The sequence below is a fragment of the Corvus hawaiiensis genome, chromosome 14 (assembly GCF_020740725.1).
Source record: "Corvus hawaiiensis isolate bCorHaw1 chromosome 14, bCorHaw1.pri.cur, whole genome shotgun sequence".
NCBI classification, from domain to species: domain Eukaryota; kingdom Metazoa; phylum Chordata; class Aves; order Passeriformes; family Corvidae; genus Corvus; species Corvus hawaiiensis.
The window spans coordinates 11,384,653-11,407,674 of NC_063226.1; the positions used below are offsets into that span (position 1 = coordinate 11,384,653).

Below are 23,022 nucleotides of genomic sequence, written 5' to 3' on the forward strand. Positions count from 1 at the left end.
TAAGGGAGAGGGGAGCTAACAGCTCTCACCAGAGCTGCTGGCCAAAATCAGCAATAAAACACCCCTGCACTTCAAGCAACTCCCAGATCCCAGGGATTAGGTGAGATATTGAGTGCTGACAAGAACCAGAGCTTGCATTTGGGGAAAATTTTGGTATTTCACAAGCAATTTCCTGCAAAACATCAATTAAAAAAGAAATTAATAGAAGCATTCAAAATATCTCATTTCAGAAATGCTGAAAAATTTTAGCTATATGTGTTATTAAAAATAGTAGAGCCACAAGTCAAATTAAAATATATCAGCTCACAACAAAGAAGTAATTTGACATAAAAAAATCAGAAATACAAAGTGTTGCAATATGACCTCTGATGTTAAAATTACATAAATTGAAATTAATGTTACTTTCACACAGTGCTCTAATTGATGTTACTGCCTTATTTGATGATAAAATGGTGGTAACAATAGCTGTTTCATCCTGTCTGCAAACAAAAGGTTCTGGGGCTCAGAAAATAAAGCAACAATGCGAGAGCATGTCCAGCCTCCATCAGGACCCAGAGGCTCTGCCTTCTATGCAGAGTGCAGAGACTATGCATCTCTGCACCAGGCAGAGATGTCAGAGTTAGTTTGGGTACCAAAAGCCACGCAAACAGGTTAACTGGCTGTGCTGGAAAAGCTCCTTCAGAGCTAACTGAGGAATCCCTGCACACAAGAGTTCAGGCATGTCCCGAGCACAGGACCTGCTGCTGTACAAAACTGCTGGGGATGTTCAGCTCAGCTTCTGCTCCCCAGCCACCTGCTTTTTAAACCTGAGTCTTATATGCTGGCCCTGCTTTTATTTACATCTACAAATCATATTCAGAGCTCAGTGACCTTTCAGAGCTAAACTGGATTTTTGGATAAGTAACTACTTAAGCAACGCTGAACTATTTCATAAATTCATTGCAGATTACTAAATTGTTTATGCCAAAACACGACGCCGCTGGGAGGGAATCACAATTACATGTTTTCAGATTTTTAAGCAAACACCAACTCTTGTATTTGACACCATAAAAGAAATCCCTTATAATAGTCTCAATTCCAAAGGACTTGGAAGGACTTCCATGTTTCAGCTCAGTTTAAATAAGCTTTTAATTTATCTTAACACTTTTTGTTGTGGTTGTTCTGGAAACTCTCAGCAGACAAAAATGTTGTCAGTCAACACGTCTTTTGTATGATTTTGGTGACAATACTTTAGCTACCATAAACTGATAAGGCCTAGAGAGCACTTATGGATTACTGCAGATACAAATTTGTTCTGATCAGCACCCAGTGAATGCTGCTGATGTGTCACTAGCCTCAACTTCTAATAATATAAAGCAGCATATCCAGTTCACAGAGGATTAAAAATGTGCAGAAAAGCAACCACTACCAAATGGTGGACATACTTTTTGCTCATATCCTCACTGCTTTTGTGGTAGTTTCTCTCTCTACGGCCCTAGAGCTGCTGGAAAGTCCAACTAATTGTTTGCCCTTCTAAATCCAATTCACTCCCTTGGTTTAAAAATAGCAAATCACCATCAACTACTTTTGCTAATAAAGGGGTCCCAAACCCACAAAAAAAATCTAGCAACAGCAGCAGGTGTAATTTGAAAAGTGAGCAATGTAATGAGAATTGAAAGAATTTAATTGAAAAACTATGATCAAAGAGTGAATTCAGGCGGAATCATTCAACTCAAGTAGCCATGTGGAATAATTTGTCATTTACGGTGGTCAAAACAGATATTACCGCGTAAATGACTTTTGGGAACAGCCAGGCATTTTAGTAGCCTATTAGCCTGTGAAGAATATGCCAGAGTAGAGGTTGAGGGAAACTTGGAGGACAGAGCTCCTGGACAGAGTGGTCCAGTAATTCCTGCATGTCACTCCAATCCATCACCAGCATTTTATGAAGTTGGTCAGATGGCCACCTTCTGCTGTCATACTGGAAAATAACTCACCAGTACAAGTTCACAAATCACTTCTTTCCACAGGCAGCAGAAAGAACAAGGCAACCTCTCCCACTAGCACAGCTGTCCCTGAAAAAACACATCCCTGCAAAACAGCCTCCTCTGCCAGGGGACACCTGGGCCACGCCGTGAGAGCAGGTCTTGCGCCCTTCTCAGAGGCATCACCCTTTCCCAAACCTCCAACATATCTCTCCTTGCATCTTCTTCTCGGCCTGTGTCCCTATAGACCACTGTTCCAAAACAGAAAGAGTGCTGAAGGAGCAGATAAACACAGTAGGTGTTTTTCACAATTGCACCTTTTCACCCTCAAAGCTATTGAAACATTGCTGTGCATCAAGACAGAGTGAACTTGTTGGTAGGGCTGGGGAAAACAGGAAGATGCATAAATTGTCTTTCAAAACCAACATTACTTTCTATGTTCGGGGTTTTTTTTCTTTTAATCTGAATAGTATAACTGTTCTTCCATAAACATTGGCATTTACAGTGCTCATTAACATGCTTTTGATTGCTGATATTCCTGAATAGCTGTAATTTTAATAAATTCTAATAAGGTAGATTATCTGTAACTTTATATTACTGCATTCAGTTTTTTCTAAAGGGAACACTCTAATTTATTATCAAATTAAAAACTGAGTTTCTGTGGAGGGCTGTGAGCCCTTGGCACAAGAGCCCTGTGCACTCCTCCCTTGGAGGAGAGAGGCCTGAGGGCAAAAGGACTCTCCCAGAGATAAGCAACCTTCCTCGGATCATGGTGACAAAGTGAACCACCCCCAGCATGCCTTGTTTCTATGTGGTGATAGCCTGTACCCAGTTGGCTAGCTGGTTTCTACTCCACCCCCTGCCTTTCCCATAAAAAGCCCCTGTTTCTGCCTCAGTTAGGGAGTCTTTGTCTCTGGCTTTCCCTCCACAGGGGCTGCTGGACAATAAAAGCTACCTCTGTGGAGTTACCAAATGAGGCTCCTGTCTCTCTGTTCCCGAGTTCGCCTTGGGTGATTTCACAAAGCTGAATCACAAGAGCTGGAATCACTTGTAGCAGAGAAGTTGCTACACTTGCTGAAATCCCGTGCTGCCCAGGGAGGCCTGCCATCGCCCCTGGAAGAGTTGTTCTTTGCAGGATGCTCTCTCTAGGAAGGTCGTGGCATACCGGTGCTGACCAGCATCGGACCCCCTGTGATAAGCTTCTGTTTCATTTTTATGCTTTAGAACCCTAGATCACAGTTTCTAATATCACTTGTTTGTCACACCAAAGCTACCAAGAAGCAAAGTGAAGTGGTATCTATATTTTTTTTTTATATAGGCTGAAGGGTTATGTGTTATTTGCTAAGAGATAACACTGTTGTCATGTTTCTTCAGCAAAAAAGGCTGACAAGACTTGTTTCACATCTGTCTGCATAATATAATGAACCCATGAAGAACTAGTGATGAAAAAGCTGTTTTGTTGACAATCTATTTTTGTTAAATGCACCCAAACACCAAGATTTAGGCACTGCTCATTAGTGCTGTATTGTAGCTCAGGATTTTTTCCCTATAAATACTTTGTGTCAAAATATTTTTCAAATATATTCTAGGCTGAAAGCCTTTCCCTTACCACCCCAAAGAGCTACAGCCTCTGAAGCCTTTTATCATCTGAATAACACTCAACTGTAATGAACCCACCACAGCCAGACAATGACACTGCAAGCCCTGCACCTACATCCAACTGCCCCTTCCTGCAAATGCCATCTGACCTGTTTGCTTTCTGCTCTGCTCACCTACTAATACCACTGAGGTCCCTCTGTCTGTCTTCTCCTGGCCAGGCATCACACACTGATAGCTTTCAGTTTCCATCTATGACTCCTGAGATTTCTTTCTTACTAATTATCTCATAGTTGCTCATATCATGACTTAGTCACAGAAGAAAGGGAGGAGGAGGAACTCCCCTCCTACCTCTAACTGGCCCACTCCCATTTGGGTCTCCAAAGGCCAGAAGGCAAGACAGGATCCAAGGAAAGCACATGCTGTCCTTGCAGCTCCCTGCCACAGTCACAGCCACTAAGACAACTGCATCAACACTTCGGCACAGGAAGTTAAGGCAACACATTCTAATAGCTCTAATGACATCACTGGACTTTTCTGAGTAACTAAATAAGAGCAGGGTCGTGTCCCCAGTTGAAAGCCTCCACTGGAAATAAATCCTTAGGCAACACTAATATAAATACCAGACAGTCATCCTTCATTCAGCCCACAACTGCACTCTTGTCTGCTGTTAACTTGGATCAGGCTGGCTTGTGGGATCACATCTTCAGCAAAACTGCTGCATTTGTCTGGGATATCATTAACTATTCTGATTAGTTTTACCAACAGCAAGTTAAAATGGTGCTTCTGGCTCCTGCACCTTGAAATTTTCCTAAATCTTTTGATGTAACTTCTGTTATGACAGCACTGCACTTATTCTGATTTCAAGTTTCACTGTTTAGATACCCATTCTGCATTTAGCAATGAATAGTAAATATTTCATATTGCTACTTACATAACTACCAGAATCTTCACAAAGGACTAAAAACCTCATGTACCATATTTGATGTGACTTCAAAGAAGATCCTGTCTTACAATTAAGAGATAACTTCATCCACTAACTGGTGTACTTTGTACACCACTACAGTGTACTGTGTACTTCAGCAAGTGCCTGAAAGACTACAGGGAATCTAGGCCAGGTTCCTCTCTCTCCATGGCAGTGCATCTCTCCTTGCTCAAGGGAGATGTGGAGTTGCCCATTTCACTTTCAGAATAGCTCTTCAGTAACAATTTCAGGTTACCATGGTTGCTAGCAGTGCCCAACAGAGTCTTTCTGTTCAAAATCTTTATGTTAGAGGAACTCAGACACTTGCCAATAAATGCCAATTCAGGCATGGTAATGAGTACCAGTAATAGAAACATCATTACAAAGCTCCTGCAGAAGAAAGCAGCAGGTAAGATCCTTTGCTCCACATCTGTGTTGCAGGCTAGCAGAGACAATCCTACCCCAGCTTTGCTGGTAAGCCTTCAGCAGTATTTGCTAATGGTGATTTTAAAGACCAGCAGGTTCAGCAGTTAGAGATCTGGTTCTCCCTCTAGCTTCTCCTGGTACAATATTTTGATGAGAACTCATTTTCAGACAGATGAAAAACCAGGCCCAGTGCAACACCAATCCCATTACAAGAAAGACCTGGACATACTGGGATGAGTCTGTGAAGGGTCACAACATTTATTCAGCCAAGTCCCTGAGTACGACATGTACCTGCTCCCAGCCTGTGATCTGACCTCAGGACCCCCCACCTGGCTTGAAGAGCCACACAACACAAGTAATCCTTCGCTGTTTGTTGTACAAGTTTTCTTTGACTTTTCTCCCACGAAGATCTAAACCTACACACATGTAAAATTCACAAACTGAAACAAAAACAGGAGAAAGAAACTTGCTCAATCAAGCTGTGAGATAATATGCTTATGTGGTTCTATTATATTTGTAGTTCTTACCCACATTTTTAGGTTGTCATCTACATAAACTAACTAGCCTCTTTCAGATATCTAGAGAGATTCAACCAGCAAACACATACCATCAGATATGTCTCCCAAACATTTCCATCTGGAAAAGGTGTTTACAAACATATGTGTTTTTATAAACTAAAAAAAATTTAATGCAACATGAATTTCACACCAAATTAAAAGGGGGAAAATCTTCTGCTTCTCAAGCATTTTGCAAAAAGGAGAACACTTACATATTTCATACTTGCATTTTAATTAATTCAGATAATAAACTTTTTAATAAGAGAAATAACTGTAATAAATACTATATTTTGTTTAGGACTAATTCCTTAAATTGTGAAGTATAACTACACCACAATGTTTAAATAATTAAGAGAACATATGACTTCTAGCAAGGTCATGATGAGAGGGAGAGCACAGAATATCCATCATGGGGAATTGAATTAAACGCATCTCATTTTCACTTTGTCAAACTTAGTTCACATTCTGGTTGAAGAACAGCATGCTACATAGGGTAGCAACTACGCACAAGGCAGGTATTATATCTTCGCTTGACAGGTTAGGGTCAGGTAGGTCAAATCAATACTTTAGAGATTTGTCCATGGTCAAAGATCTGTCCATGGTCAAAAATGGACAATAAAGGGTCACATGATATAGGGCACACAGGGAAAAGAACACACTGAAAATGAGGAATAATGATAAGAATAAAAAAATGGATTCCACCCAAAATAAAGGAGGGATTTTTTTCAAGAATATATTAGAAACATCATATGGAATAATTCAGTTAGATATAAGAAAGTGGAATTCTACCTGTCATTGCTTTGAGTAGGGCCCCATTTTAATCAGTATGTGGGAAAATACCTAACCATTTGTTTATATGGTTTTGTGTGAAAGGCTGAAGAAAACCTCAACTGTTTTCAGATACTTGCAAAGTTCCACAGACACAGAAGGCAAAATAATAATTATAGATGTCATACTGTACAGTGGGATGAAAAGGGAGTAGGAATATATCGGTAGACAATACATTTTTTAGCTGTTCATTTTTGGTACCTGGCAAAAATAGACAGAAAAATACTGTTGTCTAGTAGATACTACATTGAGTCAGAACTATAGACTGTATGACCTCCTGACAAGCAGGTTACTTTGTTTTGACAGTCCAATATTGCTAACTTCATTTTTGGAATAGGTTGTGCCATAATCTTCACTAAAGACAAACCTGTGGATACAAACATGCAGCTAGCAAGAATTTCTCTTGCTTCTTTCCAGTCTCGTGAGATATTTTGCTCTCTCACTGAAGATATTAGCAGAGTTCTATAAGCTATGAACACCTGTGACCTTGCAAAGCTTTGTTTATAGTACAGTAGAAAAATATGTTGACAATGGATGTTTTAGGATTTTAGCCAATCACCCCAAGGGGTGGCTGATCCTTTGACCAATTAGACTATGAAGAAAAAAGTCTAGAAAAGAGTTGTAAAATAATTAGAAAAGGAATCTTGCTGCACAATTCCTGCCTGTTGGATCTCTCGTCTCCTCCCTACCACTGCGGGATACCGTGATACAAACCCTAGACTAGAAAAGCTGATCATCATAAATAAAATGAAGGCTTAAAAATATGGAGCATTTCCAGCTTTTGTATTGACCAAAAGGTAGAAGTACTCTTCTGTGGAATTTTAGAAGATCTTGATATCAATTTCCCCAAGTCTGTGACTGCTCAGCTACTGGGATTTGCTTTGGACTTACTTCTATCAAACAGATTCACCGACAGATTTCACTGACATGTGAAAATGATTTTTTCTTATTATTTCAAAGCTATATTTTTTGTCCTATTGACATAGAACAAAAATTCTTACCAGTAACCTTCAATTCAACTGTCCTTCGTATAAGCTTGCTTTCAAACTTTAGTTCACAGGTATAATTTCCTCCATCTTCTTCCTGGACCTCTTGAATTAAGAGAGTATTTCCCTTCTGAATTACAGCGCTTCTCCACACTTTTGGCTTACATTCCTGCAGAAAAAAATCCATTGTCAACATTACCTGGCTTGTACGACATAAGACAGTGTTGCCCGATCAGATTTTCAGTATTATACATAAGTAAACAACCACCTAGATATATTTTGCAATTAAAATTCAAATATAATTTCAGAAAGCACAGAGATCTGAAACTGGAATTAATTTGAAGACTGAAATTAAACATAAATGTTTTTTAAGGTCCAGTTATTCCTACTGTATCACATGGGCTGTGTTTAATACATGGTGTCCTCAAGCAATGGTTACGTATCTTCTTTTTCTTCATAACAACTGCCAAGACCTCTCCTTTAGGACGGACCATTAAAACACATCTGTATTTGAATGGAGTAAGGGGAACATCTGTTAAAGAGTTAGCCTGAAGGCAAACTTTACACATAGTCCCAGGCCAGAACCATTTACCAGTGGAAGAAAACAGGAAGAACAGCAGTTTGTTAAGAGAATTCAGAAGCCTGGTTTTCTTACAGCCTTGTTTCTCATCACTGGCTTCTCCAGCACCTGATGAGCTTTAACTCAGCCTTTTCCCATCACCAGGCACTTTGCAACATCACCCCCATATGCATCCTCTGATGCAGGACATGGTACTGATAGCCTGCAACTCCCACAGACTTCATCCATGCAGTCATTAGCTGTCGTTTGGCAGATTTAGGTTCATTGCTACAAATTGGTCCTACTGGAACAGCATTTGAGTCCTTCTGGGTAGGGTGTGATACAGTGCAAGAAGAGGCTCTCCCTTTCCTAATATACTGGATCCTTGCAGGCAGATCAGTCACCTTCCACGTGAACAGCACTCATGATTGAATAATTCTTGGAATGTTCTGACCTAAAAGCATGGGCCAAACCTATTAATTTTCTCTTCTATCTTTTCTTTTGTTTAGTGAGTTCTTTTACTCAAGAGTTTGAATTAAAATGCAGGAGACCGAGAGTTCATCTTCGGACTTAGTTGTTTATTGTATCTTATCTGTAGTACAGCTTCACAGAGTGTGCCTCCAAGTTAACAAGGTGGAAAATGGCCATGAGTTCTAACTTCCAAGGCTTTTTAAGGTCCAAATTACCCAACCAAGTAACTTGTTTTTATTTATAATCCCACAACTAACTGTTCATGACCCGCAATGTGGGTTTTTTGGCCCAATACCAGAGCACCCAGATTTGTGAAGAAGGAGAAAAGAAGAAGAACAAATCCACACCCAAAATCCTCCATATTGTTACCTATATCCCCTAAACCTAATTTTCTATACCTCTACATATTCCACCCAGTGATATAACTTTTAATTACACAGCAACAACCTCAGTGTTACCACATAATTTAGGAAGCCTTTCCCAAGGTTTCAGGTCAAATGCAGTGTGCTTCTGAGGACCACTGTCTGTCAGCACTGAAAGGCTGAAAATCTCAGAACTCAGGGTTCCAACAAAACCTAATCATTGTCTTTTGAAAATGGCACCTTAAGATTATGTATTTATTTTCTCTAAATACCTTTAACATCAAGCCTGTTCTGCCTGCAAAAAAATTATGCTTTTCTGAGTTCTCTAAAGCATTCAGTAGTTCCAGCAGTTCTGGAAGGTCTGGGTAATTCTGTACCCAGGAAACACAAAGCAACACAGGGCCTGAGTACCTTCAATGCCCCTCTACTCCCTCTCTCAAGGTGGAAGCTTGGAACAAGCTCTCAGACTGCAGCAGTCTCACATCAGTTACATCAGGCTCAGCAACTTCAGAGACTGGTGACATGCCCACACCTATGCCCCATTTTCTGCTTGTCTGCAACAGCAGTGTCAGAAACACAGAAAACAAAATAGAACAAAGCTTTCTCTTAAGAAAACAACCAAACAAGAAAATATGTCAACATGCAAATATATTGTACCACAGTAGGAGATCAGCATGACACAAACATAAATTTTTCATGGGACTTCATACACATTCCAACTCCATGTTGATTCAACAACAGAGAAATAGAAAGACAGGACTGAGAGTTTCTGGCCTTGCACTTGAAAAGGGAGCACTGAAGAATTATCCCAGTCCCTAGGAGACCAAATTCAGTTACAATATGGTCAGATTTCAGATTTGGAAGTTGTGCAACACTACTGCAGGTAACAGAGTGATCAGCTTATCTCTTGGTTTCCAAAGTATAGCTGTAAGGGAAGCATAATCTTGTCTTGCATGTGAACTTTAGTTAACACTGGTAGTAGAGAATGATCAGAATCCAGATCCCGTCTACTGTGCTGAGACTCAGTCAGGACACAAATCTGAGCCAGGAAATGCCATTAAATCCTTTCTAATTTGAGCTCAATACTTTAGTTCTATTGAAAAGTACATCAACCACCTACTTGGAGTAACTAAATCTGAACACTGGGCAAAGAATACAATTCAGTCCTATTCAATCCTAATTTAGAAGGAATACAATTCCCAGAACACAGAAAGTAAGCACATTTCAGATATGCACTCTTTATTGCAGCACTGAAATATCCTATCATGTGTTGCCAGTTTTATATTCTCTATTTTTAAAAGTATGGGAGCAAAGAGATGGAAGATATTTATACGTGTTATATTTTTATATATAAGTTTGTAATAAGAAGGATGACACCTTTACTACTACAAAGATTAATGATTTAGCAAAAACAATGTTTGTGCTACTGTGGTTTTACTTAGAGGAATTGTTCTAGTGGAATTGTACCCCTAATTCCCTAATTATTTCTTTTTTTATCTTCTTGAAACACTTCATATTAAAGATTATTTATAAGCCTTTCTTTCCCAAATTTCAGCTAATTATTTTTTATTCTGCCAACTATGCAGGCTTTACAAAAGTATGTTGAAAATGCTTGTTTATATATTTAATACACAAAACTAAAAGTGAAAAAGGGGAGAAGCTGGAAAATGGCCGAGAAACAAAATTCTTACTAGTTTTCATATTGTGAAAACAATCTAGATTTTACTGTCAGAGGTCTGCTAATTTCCCTAAAAGGTTAAGTGCTCAGTTGTATGACTCATTTCATGGAATCACAGAATAGTTTGAGTTGGAAGGGACCTTACAGATCATCTCATTCCACCCCCACTGCATGAGCAGGGATGCCTTCCAGTAAACGAGGTTGCTCCAAGCCCCATTCAACTTGGTGTTGAACCCTTCCAGGGATGCGGAGTCCACAGCTTCTCTGGGCAACCTGTGCCTGTGCCTCACCACTCTCACGAGAAAAAACTTAGTATCTAATCTAAACCTACCCTCCTTCAGTCCAAGTCCATTCCCATCCGTCCTTTCACTACATGCCCTTATGAAAAGTCCCTCTCCAGTCATCTTCTAAGCCCCCTTCAGGTACTGGAAGGTGCTCTAAGTTCTCCCCAAAGGCTTTAACCAATTAATTGTTCTTTTCTGCTTTTGCAATATGTTTACCTGCTAGAAGAATCTGCAAGTTTCTTTTTCTAGACTATTTACTTTCCTTAGATATCTGAAGTGTTTTGGGGTTTTTTTTCCCCAGTAAATTAAGGTGTGCACTATTATGCTTCTTTTTCAGTTCCTTGAAAACTAAGTGGCAGTACCTCAAAAGTCCATTTTTCTGAGTAGATAACTACCTGTCCTTCACCTGACATTTTGATTGTTCTCTTAGCCCTCCTTTGAACGCAGCAGTAGAAAAGACATGATGGAAATGGATTAAGACTCCACACCCAAGATGTAATATACCTTTTCCCTCTGCCAGCTGATTTTTCATGAAACTCCTCTTACTCTTAAATCCCATTCATTCAATCATGCCTTGACACACACATTTACTTCAAAAAAACCTCACATTTCTTGTCAAAACAGTTCTAACAGGCATAACTGAGCTGAGAGTATATCAATGGCATTAACAGGGGAAATCTTTAAGAATTAATATTTCATGCAGTGTAATTCTAGCCAGAAGTGAAGTTCATACTACTGTTAAAACAAATCCTTACAGCAAATGTTGTATTACGTACCGGGTGTGCATGTGGAATTCTATTCAGGCACAATTAAGAGCATGTTTAAATTACAGTTAACTCCCAGTAAATTGATGCAATTACTGGCTCAGATTCATTAATCCCTCAACATAGAGAAGCCTTTCGGAAGGCAGAGCAGGTTCTCCACACAGTGGACTGGCATCATCATTGTCCTGTCTAATGGTATTTTATAGGTCACAAGTCCAAACTCCCAGACTACCAGTGAACTGTCAGGTTCTCGTGAACACAACGATTTCTCTTCACAGCAGAAAGGATAAAGAAGGAAATCTCAAGGACTTCCTCATATTTATTTATCTGTCTACTGCTCTATTTTCAACAACTTATGCTCCCTGTCTGGGCAAAAATCTGTAAATATTCCAGCATAATGGAATGGAATACACTCCGCAGTGCCTCTGGAGCAGATTTACTCAAGCAGGTGGCTTCATGTACACATCAAGCTTAAAATCCAAGGTAGACAGGAAAACCTTGAGGATCCAGGGCTATGACCAGAAATGGATGCCTTCTTTGGAAAGTGAGGGTCAGATCCTAAGGCAGAATAACACTTTACACTATTCTTCAGGAGAAGGGACCTGCTTTTTCTTGCTCACATTGCCTCTCCCAGCATGATCTTAAGTTCCACACTGCAGTTTGTAGGGGTTACCCAAGTGTTCATCAAATTAATTTGAAATCCATATAATTATATATTTTCTAGAAACTGGACTTCTGGTCCTTTGAATATGCAGACTTTTATTAACAGTAACATAACAGTCTCTAGAATATCCAAAACCCTGTTCAGGAATAAGATTCAAGGGATAACCTGACATACATACCTTCTGCACAATATTAATATTGCAACTGCACACTGCTGAGCTTCCTGATGCAGGTCTAGGTAACAAAGATGTTTCTTTAAGAGCCAAACTGATAACTTGTTATTGTTAATTATAGATAAGAAGGTGTATGTAGTAGGTTATCTCACTCATGACTCTTTTCACTATCAAGCCAGACTAAAGGTTGTCGACTTCGACTGTCCCACTGTTCTCATCCAATGACATCAATTCTGCTCAGTTTCACCTCAGTAATGATTTGTCAGTCAGCTCTCACACTCCAGCCTGGTGTCACACAACCTGTGTGTGACACCCAGACAACACAGGTAGGATTATGGAACTGACCCTTCTGCTCCCTGTCTTGGTCAGTACAAAATATTGCTGGTGTGGGGCTGCACATGCATCTTCTTTAGACTCATTTCTACTCCATGATAGCTGAAGATCATTTCTGCCAGACTATTTTTCAGTGTGTTTTTGCAAATAATGGAGATCTTCAGTGATCTGGTGTTCAGTAATACCAAGGCAGAGAGGGCAAGAAGCAGCTTCTCTCCAGTATCCTCTTTGCTCTGAGATTTCAGACTTTCTGTGCAGAGCCAGGAACTGGAATCAACTATCCCTGTGAGCCCCTTCCAACATGTTCTGTGATTAACTAAACACATATATTTGACATATGAACAGCATTGAAGACATCAACCCATATGCTGAGAGAAAGAGTTTCAACTGCTGAAAGAAAAACTTTGTTCACACTAACAGCGGCTTATGGCACACATTTTGTTACTATAAGATATAACGTGAGATTTCTGTAAAAAAACCAGAAATAAATGACAACTTTTATAATTGCTCTTTTCTGCTGCTAAGGAGGAAAAAAAATCTGCTGGTCTGCCCATAGTACTTATTTCATACAAAATAATTGTCTTTAAAGAATGTTATTAAGGTTGGCAAATCAAGCACTCCAAATTTAGGATTTAACTAGTTTGTGTGTTTCTGTCTTTATTACCTGAACCAAGATTATCCTAAACTCCTACAATCCAAACTCTGTTTTCTGCAGCCCTCACTGAACTGTTCCTCTTGCCCAACTATTTCTGGTTCCTTCTGACTCTCAGCTCTTTATTCTTCTCTACTGTTTCTTGCATCAACTGATACCTGAGGGCTTTTCAAATATCAGACTTTGATCCAAGTCCAGACAACAGGCAAAATTTGCCAGACCTTGCTGTGGTCTCATTACCTGATGTCTGCCAGCCAATCCATATTTTACTCATTCTCCTGCTTTCTTGGAGAGCTACAGAAACACATCACCAATACATCTGCTGATGAAAGTGGTGTGTGATACTTGACAGGCACAGTCAGATGAGTTACCCAGCAAGTAGTAAAAGTATCTAACTGACTTCAGTTAAAATTAACTGACTTCACTACAGTTACTCAATGAACCTCAGCAGACTTTTCTGCACACTCCAGCAGACTTTGGTAAAAATTTACAAGTCTTGGCGAAATTACCCGACAGACTCCATAAAATTAATTGGGCAGCACAACTGAAGCTGGCAGTGCTGATACGCCTTTGGCTCCCTTGCAGGTGCCTCCCTTTGTTTCTACTCCAGTATCAGGCAAGGAAACACCACACCCAGGTACAAACTGGTACAGAGGCACTATGGTTTGGGAATGTGGTACTGCTGATAGAGAAGCCCTGTGAGCTCTCTCACAGAACATCCTCATTGATACTGATTTCTGCTGGACGACGACTATGCTGGGTAATTTTACCACTGGGAGAACACTCTCCAGGCCAGTCACAAACCACTGATGCCTCAGAGAAAGCCAGCTCTAAGCCTCAGACTGAAAAGTGAAAGTTTTGTACAGTTTCAGCACAATAGCAGTAAGACTGCAATAGTTACCTTGTACCACACCACATCTGGCTCTTGACTCGCTGTTTTGTAATCCTCAATATCAGGACAGGAGATCGTCTTTCTCTTAGTGACTTCTGATTTTTCCAGATATCTGATCTTGCTGTTGTAGCAAAGCCCAGATTCATTCTCAGCTACCGTCAAGGACATGGACACCTTCATGCAATACGTTGAGTTTCTGCAGGGATAGAAAGATGGTTTCATTTATCCTGCCTTCTTTTCATCATGTTTGTTTTGGCACAGTAAGTTTCTTTGTTAAGCTCCCATTTTCACATACACTTGAGTGACACATTCAAATAGTGACAGCCATGTTGTGCATTTCCAGCACAGAGGAATTACTAGGAAACATAAAGGCTAACTTCTGATTGACTCTGAAGACTATGAAGAACTTTGTAGAAATATTGTTGACAAGTGATCTAACCCAGCACAGCAGATCTTTCAAGCTTGCAAGTCTATGAACACAGGAATCTGTTGGCACCTCAAATGTTGGTCAGGATATATTGTCCCATTTCCTCTGTATGCCCCCTACACTTCTCCTCATCCTTGCTCTCTCCCACCTTCAGGAGATTTCACTCCAGTGTGCAGTACTATATGTTTGAGAAGAAGGGTTATGAGCTGGATGTTAAAGCACATCATGCAGGAAGGACTTCTCCCTAGAAGGAACCACTGTACAAAATTCTACAGCACATGATACTGTGGGTCGACCTGGACCAGCTGCCAGCCTCCCACCAACTTCTCCCTTCACTCCCCTCAATGGGATGGGGAGGAGAAAATAAAATGAAAAAGCTCATGGGTCAAGAAAAAGACAAGGAGACCACTCACCCATTACTGTTACAGGCAAAACAGACTTCACTTGGAAAAGAAATATTTTAATTAATTGCAAATTATAATAGGTTTGATGGTGAGAAAGATGAAAAAGCTAAAACACCTTCCACTCACATCTTCTTTTTCCTCCTCTACCTCTCTCTCCCCAAGTGGTGCAGGGGTGGGGCTGGGGGGTGGTGGTCTGTCCATAACATCTCCCTGCCACCTCTTTCTCCTCACGTTTTCCCCTGCTCCAGCATGGACTGTCCATGGCCACAACTCCTGTCACAAAAACCAGCTCTCCAGGATCCGTCTCTGGCCACAGTGCAGTGACTGCTGGGGCCTGGAGTACCAAAGAACCCAAATAATCCTGACAGCTATTCTTAATATTAGGGCAGAATAAACACAACCAGCTCTGTTCCCATTCCACATGATCATGAAAACAGGATTAAATTAGACTTCTTCAGCCTTGAAGCTTTAACAGGGCTATCAAATACATACCCTAACATACTGTGGGGCATTTGCACTCTGGGCAGGCAGCTGCAGCCCAGGCTGCCAGCTCTGCCCCTCACCCTGTGCCATGGAGAAAAACCCACAGTACAACAGGGCTCTTCCTCCCATTGTGCGTCATTCTGTCATTTTAATTGATTGTGCCACAACCAAAAAAGCCAGGAGCAAACCAGTCATGCTAGGTGGTTGCTCCCATTGAAGGGAGCTATGGAGACCTCTTGTGGGAGGTATCTTGGCTTTGCCACTGCCACTCCTCTATCACAGCTCTGCTGCAAACTAATTTAGCTAAGACCAGAGGGTGCCCTGTGCACCTGGAAAGTGATCCATCAGTCACACCCTGACACTGAAGATGCTGGCTGCTCACTCCCACCAACTAGACCCAGGACAGTGCTTTTTACTAAAATAAAGTCCAACATGCTCCATGACAAATCTTCTCTTACATTTCCTTCTGTCAAGTGAGCCTGTAGTTGGGAAGAAAATAAAAAGGTCTACAGGGACACTTCACCAGAGCCCAAAGCTTCATGCTGAATAAGTGCTGGCAAAACACTGCAAATGGGTTCTTGTCAAAGGTGTGGCATGAGCAGGTATTGGCAGACAGAGCCATTTGCAAGGCAAATCAGGAGGCAGTCTTCAGAAACATCCAATTTTCGCATCATTAGTGTTATGCATTCAGCAAAACCACAGACTTCGTCTTTCCTACTCACTTCTCCTCAAAATGCCACCTGTACATGTGTGTAATAAAATTGGTGGATATTTTGTCCATTCCCTCACCTCTGATTGAAAAGGCTCACTTTACACAGTGACATGATGTATTTTGGTTGAGAGTCTATAATACAGTTTCATTCTCACAAACTGCACGAAACATATTATTTAACCTGAAAGAAAATTTCTCTGGACTAAAAACAATCCATCATTTGGGGCGGGCTTATATAATTTAGGGAAAATAAGTCAACTTTCTCCTAAATTAGCTTTTGAAAAGGGTTACCCTTCTTGTAGGAAGAAAACAAAACATATTTGAGAGTTTCAATGCTTCCTAATACAGCACTGAAAATCAAAAATATGGATACAACCACTCAGTATAATCAATAGTAATGAATCAGTAATGATTATTTAGCTTTCCTGCATGACTACAAGTATTACTGAGTGCAAGTAAGGTCACATGCACTCAATAATAATGATCCAGGCTAACAAAAAATAATTACTTTGAATAGTTGTCCATTACTTGGTGTTATTTAATAGTGCTGTATTTTCTCCTAACAATCTTGCATTATTTAGATTGTATTTTGAACAGCGCTGGAGGCTACTTCTATTTAAAACGCTTCCTGGAACCACAACCTAAAAATGTAGTATTCTTTTCATTAGTTACAATTAGAATTGAGTAGAATTGAGGAAACTAAGTGCCTGGTGAGTACTATCACTTTTGTTCACACTCCATGACCGAGACAATAAATCTATTCAGGCTCATGATGAAGAGAGCCCTCACTAAGCCAAAAGCAATAGACTTGAAAGCTTCATGTATGCTTCTTCACCAGCCGCTTGTGTTACTGCTACTGCTGGTAATCCAGAAAAGGGCAATTTCTGCAGGAATGTCAGTGACTGAAGAGTCTTCCCTTAATCTAGTCAGCTCTGAAAAACAGTGATAATTCAATCCCGTGCAAAAGGAATCAGTAGTTTGATCAGCCTCACTGTTTTTCTCAGTTTTGAGGAAGAAGTCTGGGAGCTGAAGTCTGCTGACGTCATGAGCCATTCCTCCCTGTGCTGGGCAAGCTGTTCCCCAGGGCTGGGGGGTTAGATTTAATCTCTCAGTTCTCTGAGCAGCTGATGCATCTGTGCTGATTTTTTCTTGCTGTCTTCCTTGCCTTGTGGGGTCTGGAGGCATAAAGGGGCCCTCTAAAGGTGACAGCTTGAGGGAAAACTCAGGAGGGGGATCACAAAGAGGATTGGTACAGCATTGTTTTTACCACCTGGCAAACAGACAGGAACAGGGTGGTCCTGGCCACACAGGGCACTGATGGGAGCTCACCTACAGAGTTCTCTCAGGAAGCCCATAAAGCTTCTGTGCTGGGAAGGTATCCAGTTCTTTTTTTCCAATTGTTTTCAGGACCCCTGTGTCCACAAGTGCTCTCCTTCATGAGCTGCATTTAAGTTGTTTATGGTAAGGGTATTTTTCATCTTTTTTTTTTTTTTTTTTTTTTTTTTGGTAGAGGTATATAGATAAACTAGCACAAGCCCCACATTTTTGCTTTTCTTCTTTCAGAAGGTAAACAGATGGCCTATGAATTATAAAAAGGAGGATCCACTTTTGTTTTCAGTACATGGTCATGGAGCTTGGTGGGGGAGGTCAGTGCTCCCAGCAGTCTCTGGCTGGCAGGAAAGGTTACACGGCCATTTTTAATGAGGAAAGCCAGACACAAGAAGAACGATAAATAACATCAACAAAGCTACAGGTAACCTGGGCTTTGCTGTCAGAAACAGTGGCCAAAAGGAATGAAAAACAAGCAACTTCCAGGTGGATGAGGAAGATACTAGACAGCTTCCAGTGGTGATCTTAATATTGTGAGGCCAGGTAAGAAAAGTTGTAACTAAGTAGAGAATGCTGGAACCCACATGAACATGTCAGGCGACATTTTCCACATACATGTAAAGGAAATAAACCCATGGGTCTCAAAGTGGATCTTTCGATAATTTGTCTTTTCTAAAACATTTCCAAACCATTCATTTTCCACAGGAGTTGATTTCTAATGGATTCCAATTCTGTAAGAAGTAGCAGTGGTCATATGGGGAACAGGAAGAGGGAAGAAAAGAAAGAACCACTCCACAGTGCAAAGAAGAAAAATTGTCTTATATTTTCCTACTGAAACTAAGATCTGTAATTCTCTATTTCAAGGGAATAGTTACACACTGGGCCTACTCTCTCAATTGGAAGAAGGGCTTAGCTTTGCCAGAGTTCACAAAGCAATTTCCTTTGTTCTGGTGGCAAGGCATCTGTAATCCCCAGGCCACCTGGAGCTGGCTCTGAACCACAAACTGAAGCCAGCTTCGAATGCAGTAGAAAACTAGAGGGAGAACCAAGGGAGTTTAACAGGTCTCAAAACAAAAGCAAGCAAAACTGTGTTTGGCTGGACTTCGAAGCAAGGACAAGAGGGAAAAAGGGAGGATATAAAGAAATGGATATGGACATTTGAAATTGGAGTCTCAGTCCCTAAATTATTTTTCATCTTGTTTTGGATTCAAGACAATTAATCAGCCCTAAGGCTGAATTCAAATTTGAGTAAATATTCACAACTTTGAAAAAAAACCCTTTTTTTTTTGCATTCGTGTTTCTGCTAATTGAGGGTGGTTTGCTAAAAGAGTCAAGTAAAACAATTTTGTCTCTAATATGCTCAGAATCTCCCCCAGCCACCCCCATTTATTGATTTTCTTATAAAGAGGAAGGAGGCAGAAATGTGGTTGAATATTTTATATCTACTAGATTGAAAAACCCCACCTAATTTTGAATTGCATATTTATACAAGAGGATTCACACTAGGTTTTTTTCCCCTTACAGATTCATTTTTCATTGTACTGGGTTTTTTATTACATTCTAAGACTTCGGCGGTAGATCCAAATGCTGGGAAGTGTATTTATCAAAGCAGTACTCAGGGAACAGCACACCTCAGGCTTAGATCTCTCTCTCCATGTCCCTGAACACTCTGGCTGTTTTAATGACATTTTTATTGGCTCACTGACTGCAGGATTAGATAGATCAACCTGTACATTCATCTTTGCTCATTCTGAGTTAGAGCAACAACAGCAATGTCTTGGTTTTAAAGAGAGATGTCTGCCAAGGAAGGCAGGAACCTCCCTTGGAATGGAAAAATATGACCCCATTTCCTCCAAATTATTATAGCTCTGAAATTACGGGGCTTTCAGGCAAAGATATGAGAAGAGGAATAACAGTTCTTTGCATATATATATATATATACACACACACACATATATATATATGTATAACAAGGCAAACAAACAACAGCACCGGCAGCAACAACAAACAGAGCCAGAACCCAGCGCCAGCTTCCTTTACAAACCCCCAGGGGCAGGCGGGCCCGGGGCCTCTCCGGATGGTGAAATGGGCTGCAGCAGGAACCTCGGAGCGGCGGCTGGGACGGCAGAGGGGGGCACACCCCAGGGTGGCAAACAAAATGTAGCAGAAACTTCACAGCCGTAACAGCAGCCGCGGGGTGCTCTGGTGGGCAAGGGATGCTGAGTTAAAGTGTAGCAAAAAAGCCCAAGGCAGCGGCAGAAAACACCAGGGCTGGACAGTGGCAGACGGGTTTCTGCAAGCAGCTGCTGCACACAGGTGGGAAGATGCAACCTCCAGGAAAGGGGAGGGGTTCGGGGTCCCAGGTTTTTCCCCTGAGTCACTAGAGTAGATGGTGAGGGTCCTTCCAGTGCAATCAGGTGTTAATAAGGTCCCAGTTCAATGGCCACTCTTATGAGCAAAGGGTCACCCACAGTAAGGAAGAAGCAGTACAGGGGCTGGACTTCGCAGTGGCAGACAATTCTCTGTGCGGTAGCAGCAACTTGACCATTCCCCTCTGATCCAAGAGCGAGAGAGCAAGAGGAGCTGAGCCCAGCCCCTCATCCCCCGGCCAAAATCTCTTGGTATCTCCGCCCTTCCCAAGAGAAAAGCCCCCAGCTAAGACAGTAACCAGCTGCACCCTTCCCCCCACCTTGGCCACTTCTTTTGTCTCTCTTGCATACCAGTCGTTGTGGTAGCCTGTTAACCCACTGCTTTCGTGATGCCGTGTTCCCCTTCCTGCTCCCCCCTGCCCTTAGCCTTGGCCACTCCCTCAGGCTCTCCCTAGTAGTTCCTGTACCCCATCCCGGCCCAGGGACCGCCCCTGGGCCCCTGACAAAACCCCCCACGCGCCCAGACCATGAGGTCTCTCTGCCTCTGAGGGCTGCCAGTTCAAGATGTGATTAAAGTCATCTCTTACCCTCGTGGGAGACCCTTCTCACCTCCTCTGTCATCCCTGGTTGTAACGCTGATAGCTGACCAGAGCAAGATGGCGGGGCCATCGGAAATGGACTGCGGGATGCGATGGGTCGCATTGCCCTAGGTAACCCTCGCTGAGCTCTCAGGGAGCTACAGCCTGCTAAGCAAAATCTAGCTGTTACAACAGGTCGTTATCATCTCCTAGGCAAAAAATGGGACAAAATTCCCTGACAGAAAGAAGGAAAAAGAGAGAAAAATCCTAACCTCCAACAAACAGTAACTACACCACCAAACATCTTTGTCCATCTGAAGCATTAATGCACAACCAGATCCACTACTGGCTGCTCTATAAATGTGCTGTTTTATCAGCTTTTAGACGTAATTGAGCATTTGATTGTTTTCCTCTCACTTCATGAGAGTTTTATAAATTTATTCCTGTGCAAATTTTACAGTTCACACAATGGTTACCAAGGTCATGGTTTGATGATCTACTTAAAGAAAAATGAGTTGTTTATCATCGTTGGTTTTTTCATATCACACAAATGTAACATCTTAAAAACAAACAGGTTATTACTAATACTGTCCCTGCCCAGCTCTGTGTGGTCCCGCGTGCCCCCCCAGACACACGGGTGGGCTCAGTATTATAGTCAGTAGCAAAGAGTTGAGAAGGGCATTTGTGTGCGCTCCAGCAGGAGCATTTATTGCTTCTACACTGTCAAAGGTTGCAGAGGCAATTACAAACATGATCCTAAATCTCACAGTTTTATCTGGGAGTGGGGAAAAGCCAGGACTAGGGAATGGGGACCAATGGGGAAGCTCTGGGGGAGTGACGAGGGGTAGAGGCCAACAGCCAACCGGGGAATCCAAACTGGGACAGATTAACCTAACAGAACAAGCATCCTGGGAGAAGCCCTTCCGGCCACCCTAACATGAAGTGGTTCTTGTGGTACTAGGGACTTGTCTTACTGAAAACTCTCTCTCCCTTGTAATGTATGTTCACCGGCCACCATATATTACTTACTCTTCCAAGATCTCACTCAAGTGTTAACTTATTTCTCAGTGACTCCCACTAACTCCTACATGTTTGGAGTCATTGTCTGGAAAAGATCAATTTCCTGCCTATGGTGCAAATGACAGCCAGAGGTTATAAATCAGAGACCCTTGAAATTTTTTTGATTTTTAGTTCTTATTAATTTGTCAAGTAAGAGAGCAATACCCAAAGAGGAACAGGCTGACAGTGCTGTAGTTGCCCCCTGAACCAAAGGCCAAGAGGTGCAGTGATTCTGTGGGTTGTGTGTGGTACCTGGCCTTGGTTCTGCTCCAAACACTCCTGTCCTGTATTTTGCTTTCTTGTTGCTGTTACAACTGTTATTCTAATACCAACTCCTATGCCTGAAAAGGAGAAATCGTAATTGCATGTTACCTTTCCTTTAGCATCTGACGGATTTTCAAGATCCCCCTAGGAAAAGAAAATAACACCATGGAAGTATGATCTCAGAAATTAAGTGCTAAACCAGCACAATGTTACAAATCCAGTGTTCTTACATTACCTCCTCCAACAGAGGAAGAGGTGGTGAATCCAGACAGAGGTACTGTTTAAGGCCCCATTCCCTTCAAGCAGAAAAAGTATCTGTGTGGAACTAACCCATCACTCATCAAGAATTTTTATTCTTTATGCACTTTTTTCCTCCTGAGATCCAATCTCTACATAAGACTCACTAGAAACAAGACAATTTGAGCTTGACTAAAACATACTGGATGTCTCAGAGGGCCATGTTTTACAATGAAGAAAGGCTATACCCTTGCTATTCAAAAGAAAAATCTTCTGAGCAAAGTCACTGAAAGGTAGCTTTAAAAGGCTCATATTAATTACAGCTTGAAAAATAGACAAGCAGGAATGTCTCCTCAAATCACCTGTTTACAATCTAGTTCTCACCAGAGGCACTTAAAAGCAAGACCTGTACTCCTCACTGTGAGTTTAGCCATGTTTAGAGAATTTTTGTACTTCTTGATCCTGGGATGAAGAAGAAAAGATGTTTGGATATGGCAGTTGGGCAGAACATTTCACAGTTGGGTCTCTCTCACCAAAGCTTAGCTCCAAGTTTAAATTTAATTTGGACATCATCTTAAAAGGGAAATGTGACATAAAAATGTCAGGATGTGCATGTTATGAAAGAAGAATAATAAGTGACAGCCAGCTGATTCATACATGGTTAGGGTCAGGAGGAGCTATTTCCTTTCTGGTTGCCTTCATACACACATGCACAGGTGCCAATGACCTCTGCATTGTGATAGATGCAACTGAAAAGCAAATCACCAGTCAGTCGTTACAACAGGGACTACCCAGACACAAGAGAAAATCTCCCAACGTTTAAGTTGAATCACATAGGCCTACAGTGTTCCTTGGGTTTGGGTTTTTTTTTTAAACTTTTCACTGATGTTAGTCATTAAATGTTAGAAGTGAATATATGAAAACACAATACAGAACACAGAAGAAATGCAGAAACCAAAAGAACACTAAGTTACTGCAGCATATCACACCTAAGGTCATGAACTATGT

General features: G+C 41.3%; 1 protein-coding gene across 8 annotated transcripts in view; it reads right to left on the reverse strand.

Moving 5' to 3' along the window:
- IL1RAPL2 (interleukin 1 receptor accessory protein like 2) overlaps window positions 1-23,022 on the reverse strand; it is a 393,260-nt gene that overhangs the window by 164,283 nt on the left and 205,955 nt on the right. For all 8 annotated transcript variants that reach the window (XM_048318818.1, XM_048318816.1, XM_048318811.1 and 5 more), the window contains 2 exons: window positions 14,162-14,348; window positions 7,337-7,490 (listed from right to left, as the gene is read on the reverse strand). In XM_048318818.1, coding sequence (XP_048174775.1) covers window positions 7,337-7,490; window positions 14,162-14,348 — 341 coding nt within the window. The remainder of the gene's footprint in view (window positions 1-7,336; window positions 7,491-14,161; window positions 14,349-23,022) is intronic.